We start from the raw sequence: 9,588 nt of genomic DNA on the forward strand, positions 1-9,588 counted from the left end.
CTTTTACACGTTTGTTTGCATTGATTAGTCTTATTTCATAGAACTTATTGCTCACAATAGCATCTTTTAATGTTGTTTGTGATAAAATCGGGAAATAAACGGGATATTCTTGCCATCAAGATATCCTAGGACTTCTAATAGATGAGAGATTAAAATTCCAATTCTAGTCATTGGTGAAAATACATGTTTGTGAATGATACTATCCCGTGACCAATATCTTCTCCTTATTGATTATTCCAATTATTTTTTATTGCTTTTGATTACTTTTATTGCTTTGTTTATTTAGATAAAACAAAAATTCCCCCCCCCCCCCCTGGTTACTTAAGAATCTGAAAATTTGATAACAACAAAAGCCTCTCTGTGGGAACGAACTCTTTCTTATCACGTACTATATTTATATCTAGTTGAGTGAGAAAGTGAATTATATTTGCACGGCTGACAACCGGTCAATACTCGAGTGATACGAGTAGATGAGAGGCCCATGATAGAGGAGAAAGATACAGCTCTCGAATACTTGGTACATATTGTTACTCAATTACGATTTTGTTAATGGTTTTAGCATTATATATTGAATGTTTTTTATTTGAAATTGAAACAGAGAAGACGAGTCGAATACTTGATAACCCGGGAAAAGCTGGAAATCAGGGAAGTGAAAAATGTAAAGGCCAATGAAAAGCTAATTGATGAATTGAACAGTCTCGAAGATGTAGAAGCTGGTGCAAAGTTTGGGGAGCATGATGAGGATGATTCTGAGGAGGGGGAGGAGGAGGTTGATCCAAAGAAGAAGAGAAAGAGAGCCCCTTCCAAAAAGATGTCTGAAGGTGCATCGAGCAGCGCCCAACCTACTAAACGAGCACGCGGTGGACGTGGTCGTGGCGGTGGACGTGGTCGTGGTGGGGATGTTCATGAATGAATGGTTGTAGTCATGTTTATGTCTTTAAGTATGGATAATTATGGAGTCAAAACTTATGTCTTGTCTTAAACTTATCGTCGAATTATGTTTGGTTACACTCCCAGTCTATGAATGACTTAATCTGGTTTCTAGTTTATGAATGACTTAATGTGTTTGAAAAAATTTCAGGATTCTAGCATTTTTTCTATCAGAATCGGGTTACATATAACTATATGTAACCCGATTCTGACAATTTCCCAGAGGTTCAGTTTCAGAATCGTGTTTACATTTAACTTTATCAAATCCGATTGTGATGAAGAAAACTCCTGTAACTTTTGAAGCCAAGAATCGGTTTTCATCAACCAATATGTAGACCGATTGCTAAGAAGAAAAGTTCCGTAACTTTTAGAATCGGTTTACATGTACACAAATGTAATCCGATTTTTTTGAAGAAAAAGTTCTGTAACTTTGACAATCGGTTTACATGTGCATTAAAAAAGCCTGATTGTTGAGAGGCACAATTTATATGATTTTGTAAGGACACAATCGGTTTATGTGGACATACATAAAATCCGATTGTTTGATTTGAATTTGAAAAAAATAGCCATTGAGTCCTTATCTATATAAGGACAACCTCTTTCACCCACTCCCATATCACACACTTAGCCTAGAAAATGGAATGGGAACCGCATGAAGATTTGTGTCTCGTTAAATCCTTTGATAATACGTTCCGTGAACGTCCGAATGAAATCTATTCAATGTTTTGGAAGAGAGTTAAAGAGTTCTTTTATGGGTGTACCGCGAATCCCAACAACCGCAAATGGAGAGACTTGGCATTTCGATTCCAATACATTAAAGGGGGAATGCGAGAGTACGTAATAGTTAGAAATATGGTGTACCACTGTCATCCAAGAGATCCTCTTAGGGAAAAAGTGAGTAATGCTATCATTTTTATACCCATGTCAACTACACTAGTTTCACATACTAACATATAATAATTCATTGAATTTCAGCTGGAACGTTTCAATGGGCTATGGAGAATTCGTAATGGGGAAAGAAAGTTCATTCACCACAAAGAATATACGACGTTGTACCGACGTGCTCGGAGGTTCATTGATGAGCATTTGATGTGTCAAATTTTAGAATTCCCATACTGAGTCCTATATATATGTAGTGGGCTAATTTCCTAAACTATGTAATGAATATTTTGTTTCTGAAAGTAAGGCATAATCGGTTTACATATGCATCACAAAAGCCCGATTTTAGGAATCGGTTTATGTGGGTATTGATTAAAATCCGATTCTGGGTTTACATCTTCCTAAGCGTAAAACTCAACCCAGAATCGGGTTACAAATGCACTAACATAAACCGATTCTGGATCGAGTAAAAATTAATTTTTTTTACAAGTTTTGATTCTCGATTAATGAAAGTTAATTTCAGGATTAACTTGATTAAACATTATTTAATAATCCAAATTAACACTAATTTAATAAGGGTATATTGGGTATTAATATAAATATTGGATAAGGGGTTTCTATGAATTTTCTCCCAATGACCCTATTTTGTCATATAGTTATAGGCCCCAATTAAGTGGCGTAGGCCCCAATTTAGCCAGGTTTCAGTTAACTATCCACCAATTATGTTTCATTTTTAATTTTTGTGTACATCAATATTGGATCGGGTATGGTAATGCACTAATGTTCCTTGACTGAAAATATTTTTTTTTTGAATCATTCATTTTATTAATAGAAAATTAGGTTACAATTTGACGTAGGTATGTGGTATTCGCAGAGTCATGGAAAACAATTTGACTTATAAAAACCAGGATTGCCTGGTCCCAAATTTTGGTTGAAAATTTTCCCATTTGACTTCCATCTGCCGCATGATTGGCCAAGTCATCTGCTTCTTGATTTCCTTCTTTGTAGTTGTGTTGGACAGTAACATGCATAATCTGTCGTATTTTATTCTTTATTTCCTCAATCATCCATGGATTAAGGTTCTCTGAATCCGCGAAGAGAACTTTTGGCCATTGCCTTTCTGTTGATGTTCGCGATGGCAACACCAGAGTCCAAGTTTCTGCAGTTAAGGCAGTCGTAATTCCTAAAGGTTGAGTTAAGCTATTACAGTTCGTGCGTCGGAGACCTGCAGATGAAACATGTACCTGCGAAACCCGGGTGACCCCCTGGTCGCCCCATCTGTGTTAATCTTAATCCAGTTCATGTTTGTGATAGACCATCCTACCGAGATTGTCGAGATCCCTTTAGTGCTTATTGAGTGATTAAATATCGGTGAATCTCCTGGTAACACCGGAGGTAGGATTCTAGTGTCACGAAACATTCTTGAAGGTGTTTTTTGAGCCCATGTTAAGATTTCTTCGGATGTTTTTGCTTTTGGTGGTATATTAGTTCATTCCTAGCCAACCATAAGGTCCAAAATAGAAAACAAAAAAAAGGAGATGACGGATATTGGTGTCGATTGCTGTAGGAGTTGGGAAATGGTTGTATGAGGCGTTAAAGCAGATGTGGGCATATAGTTGGAGTTTGGTGTGGTCGAGAGCTGGGTGAATAAGGTGTTCCAGATGTATTCGCAATCGGGCAGTGAATTAACAGGTGAATGGCATTTAGGGAAAATATCGGAGTTGGCCAGATGGATGCGATACAGGAGAGGGAAGGTTGGTAGACCTTCATTGATTTCTTTCCACAAGAAAAGCTGATTTTTTTATGGACATTGTAAAGTCCACAAAAATTTGGTAGGGGGAGGGGGGGTTTGAGTAGGTTGCCCATGGGTTAGACATTTGTATCCCAATGAAGTAGTGTATTTTCCATATTTTGAGTGTGGCCAGATAATTTTTTCATGGGGACTATCTCGGGGAAGGTGGATGTTTTATGATTTTTTGGGGTGCAAGATTGGGGACGGAGTTTAAGTTTTCCTGGATCCAGTTATAAGAGACCAGATCAATGATATCAGCTACCTTCCGGATAGGGTAACATTATGCTAGGTCCAGGTTGGGGGAATGTGGAACCCAGTTGTGAAAAGACGAGGGTACCCAAATATACCTCAATCTAAAACTTTTCCACCTATAAGTCATTTTCCGGAAGTGATTGTCTATGGACTGAGTCGAGACAATAAAACTAATCGGTTCACATTTCATGTGATCGTCTATGGATACGAGATCGAGACAATACAACAACGAAGTATATTCACTTGATAATAGGTTCGGACTTAACCAAACTCTAGGGATTGTCTATCAAGTAAAATAGGAATTAACGTTTGTGTAATTTACTTTAAATTATAATAAACACAATTATAATTGCGGAAAATAAAAGTAAATGACACGGCAAGATTTTGTTAACGAGGAAACCGCAAATGCAGAGAAACCCCGGGACTTAGTCCAGAATTGAATACTCTCAGAATTAAGCCGCTATACAAAATCAAACCAACTTCGTATAGTTGAGACCAAGCAACTAAACCTATAGTTCACCTAGTTCCGTCTGTATTCCCACGCCTCCGACCTGTAATAAGTCACGTACTTGGAACAATTCCTTTGGTTCGTATTCCAAACAGTAAAGGAACAACAAATATGTTCGGTAACAACTCTTTTCAAACAAAGTGATATGAGTCTGATAAAGGCTCTTCCTTTTAACCAATAAACTCCTTTGTCGGGTTCTTAGATCAATATCTCAACAATTACAAAGTAATTGTTAGACTATGCAATCAATATTATTAATCACAAAGAAGTGTATTGATGCCGATCTACTAAACTAATCAATCCAATCTATCACAAAGATAAACCGATTATAGTTGGATCCCTTTCCAGCCGAAACAAGTACTGTGCACACCAAAGATTATGAACCCAAAAAGTCTTCTTGTATTCAAATCTTCTTTAATCTTCAATCAGCACCTGCACACAATAACCTTGAATCTCTTGTGATCAATCACACACAGAACGGAGTCTGTTAACGTTGGATTATCACAAGACGTCTTTAGATATACAAACAGTCTAAAGATCCCTGTCGAAACTTCGATCTAGTTTGAGTGAATCTTATATCAGAAGAGAAGATTATCAAGCATAAACAAACTAGGTGCAATCAAAGTTCAACAACCGTTAGTCAATTAAATCAATCAAAAACTAAAATAAACTACAATTATCTAGTTTCCCACCAACGGTACTAATATAGCTTCTCAATCCCAAAGAAGTCTTTAAACTGAGCGGCCGTAAGAGATTTCGCCTAATTAGGTTACTTTCTTCTCCGAATAGGCGGCTCCACCAGTAACAACACAACTGAGGTAGTTTTGCTGGCTCTGAGGATTAGTTTGTTAGAAATGCAAACTTCAATATTTATAGACAAGGAAGTTTGGACACCAAGGAATTTCCAAAACCGAATATTCTCAAAGATATGCAACAAACACAAAATCGGTTTTCATAACTCCTGGAAATGCACTGTCCAAATATTGACCGAAATCCCAATAGAAAAATCTATAATCAGTAAATGCACATTACTAATTATTATTTTCTAAAGATATGCATTTAATTGCTGGAGATTAAATAGCATATAAAAACTAAGAAACCTTAATTAAAAGACTCTTAATTTATTTCGATCCTGGGATTCTCCTTTAGTTATTAAGGAATATCTTTTAACAATTAATATTAAGAGTTACCGCACATGTTCAAAGTATGTCGACATCTTTACTTTGCAAGTCCTTTTTCATACTTACAATCTTGGAAACGATTCGCCACACTTCCAAACAAGTTTAGAATTGGTTCGTCTGAATTCCAAGAACTATGTGATTGATTATCCTATCAAATCACCAATCATGGGTTTCACGGTTCTACCAAAACAAGTTCGGTTCTACCTCCATGTGAGTATTGTGCATAGTCACGCTAGTTACCAAAATTCGGTTGACTAGGTACTAGGATCGGTTCCCCACAACTTATGGTAACTACATGTATTCTGTTGCACTTGTACATAGGATCGGTTCCCCCAAAACTACAAACTTGTTGCACATGTTCATAGGATCCGATCCCCCATCTACTAAAAACTGTTGCACCTCTTACAAGGATCGATTCCCTCTTTGTAAATTTGTTGCACCTCTTACTAGGATCGGTTCCCCAATGACTAGATAAAAGTTGTTATTTACAAGTGTTTATGGGTGAAAACTATTTCTGCCGGTTTTGGTAATTTGGGGTGTGTGGATGAGAAATGAATCTAAACCCTAAACAAATGCACTGCACGTGAGTGCTTGTGATTCGAGAAATCAATCTATATAACTCTGGCCTAAACCAAGAAATGGTCGTTCCAGACTTTCTTCGGTCACAAAGTGAAGGAGATGGGGTTGATCTTAGGGAGGGAAGCGCAGAAGGTGTTGAGAATGTGGAGGTGTTGGATGTTTATGACTTATATCAGAAAGCTGAACTGGCTTGCAGAATGTAAGCTATCAGTTCTGGTGTTTGGATACGATTGTATCAACACTTCGTTTCTGTTCTCTTGCGTTGTTTTGAAATAGGGAGGATAACCTATTTATACAAGTCATTGAGCCTTACCCACGTCTCTCATGGGAAGTGGAGAAAGTGGAGTGATGGAGTAGTGTAGTTGCGTGTGTTAGTGTCACACGATTAGTCTTGACCACTTCTCCCATCATCACTAACCGTCCATGTCTTCCTGACACATTCTTGTGATGGCGCGTTGTGCGCTGCACGCTGTAAACCGCCAGACCAATACCCCAGTATGTATCCCCCAGTTTGTGACATGATTAATGTCTCGAGTGTGTGGATCGTGGGACCCATAAAAGGTAGCATGTGATGCTAGATTAAATAACTAATTTATTTAGGAAGTCGATATTTGTGAAATATCGTGTGTATTGTATGCAGGTAATGCATCGAATGTAATCAACATGTGTGAAGCATCGCTGTTTAAGGCTTAACGGAGTAAGTCACGATTAAGCGTCTTAAAATAGATGCATGTCTAGCCATCTTCGAGTGATCGTTTGGAGGCTGTACAGGTAAGTCCTGACTTGGACGATCACTTTGTGTGGAAGAGTGGTGGACGGTGATTGTGGTGAAGTCTCACTGGTCGCCTAACTCCTGTCTTAGGTTGTCCGTCCAAGCTGGTGAAGTTGGACGGACAAGATGGATTGCGACCCACATCTGCGACTGTTGGATTAGGGTTTAGGAGTTGCTCAAACACCAACCTTTAGCTTGGTCGAATCCAAGCGTGGGAGACGTATTTGGCAGGGCCGATCGGGCATGTTTGTAGACGACATGCTGGCGTAGGCACCTATACCTCACTGTCTCATGAAGGTGCAATCTAGACCACTGAATTTTTCAGGAAAAGAGGAATGGCTGAGATTGATTTGCGACAAAAATCTCATGCCGCAAAGGCCGCGCGTCATGCCTACTTCGGGCGCGTGTTTCGAGACGACGGGCGTGCAGACGACAGGCTGGTGTACATGTATGTACCTTATTGTCCCATAGAAACATGATATAAGCCACTCAATTTGTCTGGCGAAGTTGAGTGGTCGAGATTGGTTTGAAATTGGGAAGTGTGACCACGCCTAGTTTGGGCGTGCGAATCGAGGCAACCAGTCATGGTATGCCTTGGCCGATCGGGTGTGGAGATAGGTGGGCCCATAGTGATCGTGTTGATACTCACCGGACCTGCTTAGTATATTCCTGGACCCTTCATTCGAGCAGGAGAAAATGGATGCTCGTGATCGATTTGCGACACAAACCCTAATTAGGGTTTTTGGCCGGCCGCGTGTTAGCTAGTTTGGATAACCGAAAATACGTGTTATATACCTCATCTGGAGAGGCAGATTGTGTGGGGAACTTATTAGGCCGTTGCTGAGTGCGGTGGTATGTGTCCGACCATCTCACGGTTAATCTAAGCCATCCAACCATGCTGGTGAAGTTGGATGGTCGTGATCAATTTTAGGTTTTTAGTGGACTTTTCTGCGACCCTCAATTCTCCACGCTGAACCAACTTCGGACAATCGTATATTTCAATATGGTCAGGTTAGGGAAGAGTCCGTCATGCAGGTAGGAAGAAGGTCCGCCGGTGTACAGGACAAGCTTTGCCTAACCGGTCATGGGATAATCTACGTCGTCCAACCATGCTGGTGAAGTTGGACGGTCGTGATGAATTTGAGACTGCCGTAGGCGGTCTTGTGCGCACAAACTTTTCCAAGCTGCTCCACACCAGTCTGGATATCCATTCTGAGCTGGCGTTTGGTGATTATTTTGTCAGGCGTGACTTTGCACCTTTGTGGCCGACTTGCGTGGTCGTGATTATTTCCAAGACTGTCGTAGACAGTCCAGATGCTCGATCGGGTTAGTATAACACTCCGAGAATTGCATCCTGTACGGGTATTTCGTATGTGCTTCATTATTAACGCTTGGAGATTCGTGTTGCTCTGCTGAGAGCAACACTCAGTCGTCATGACGCACCAATAATGAGAGTGGAGCAGTGGCTGATCATGCATTAATTGATAATGCTATAAGTTTATAGTGAGGAAGTATTCACCATTTTATCAGTGGCTTTATCCTTTACAGGATGTCAGCGCATAATTTCGGCCTTTACAATTTTAGCCTTTAATGAAAATCCACCATCAACACTAGGTAAATTAGCGAAGTGAAGAAGTATTCATCACTTATCACTGGCTTTATCCTTTATAGGATATCAGTGCATAAATTTGGTTTTACAATTTTAGCCCTGAACTAAAATCCACCATCAACAACATGGCATCGATCATACCATCTTGAGTGATTACTTAAGATCGGTTTCACTAATAAAAGTCATACAAATACATAAGTCAGGCCTTATAATAGTTTTACCAAGATACATAAATAAGTTTATGAGCGGTTATACTAAACACACATATTGGTAATTCAAAATAGATTTGCAATGAATAACAATACCAATAAGCCTAGCGTTCCCTTTCAATTCACAAAACAATTTTATGAACTTACTTCCTTTAAACGAATGTAAAACATTGTTTACTAGGATGAAATCTTCACTCATACCCATACATAATCACAATAGCATTCATATGATCATGTCGATGTCTTATATACAAACTTTAATGGTTAAGCAATAAACCGCGTATTGTATTCCTTAATACTATGTCTAACTAGTGTATCATACACAGCTTTGCAGTTAGGTTTTCAATATGCACGACTTGAAAGATATGTTAGGGAATGAAACAGTTCAAGTCAAATATTACTAAGCTCAAGAGGAAGGATGATGTTGTCGTTGTAGCTCCATACTTCTTCACATTCTTCAAGTCTTCATGTAATACTTGTAAGTCTCATATCCTAACACTTTCAAGCTTACCTATACGAAGTTGACTCTAGTATATAATCAAGCGACTATTTAAATGAGTTTTGATTCACTAAAATATGACAACCAAACTTGACATACCAATGCTTGGTGGGTTCAACCGAGATATGCTCTAACAATCTCCCCCTTTGTCAATTTTAGTGACAAAACTCTTATATCATATGAATAAACAAATTACAAGAATTCATTACACACATACGCTTGATTCCAAGTTCAACAACACAAAACCTGCATTAAATTCAATCCTTAAATGCCGCTGCTGACATCACAATAACAAAGCTAATACTCCCCCTAAAGGTGAGATAGGTAGATTTTTAATCCGCACGTATTTGTTATTTCAATGTAGTTCCTCATAACTAC

General features: G+C 38.9%; 1 protein-coding gene across 1 annotated transcript; it reads left to right on the plus strand.

Annotated features, from left to right (window-relative positions):
* The first annotated feature begins 376 nt into the window (after positions 1-376).
* On the plus strand, positions 377-920 carry LOC113298430 (acidic leucine-rich nuclear phosphoprotein 32-related protein 2-like). Its single transcript, XM_026547176.1, has 2 exons — positions 377-517; positions 599-920. Exons 1-2 carry the CDS (start codon positions 482-484, stop codon positions 911-913), a joined length of 351 nt encoding a protein of 116 aa, XP_026402961.1. The 5' UTR covers positions 377-481; the 3' UTR covers positions 914-920.
* The last annotated feature ends 8,668 nt before the right edge of the window (positions 921-9,588 follow it).

This window comes from Papaver somniferum, chromosome 7 (genome assembly GCF_003573695.1).
Source record: "Papaver somniferum cultivar HN1 chromosome 7, ASM357369v1, whole genome shotgun sequence".
Classification (NCBI taxonomy): Eukaryota; Viridiplantae; Streptophyta; class Magnoliopsida; order Ranunculales; family Papaveraceae; genus Papaver; species Papaver somniferum.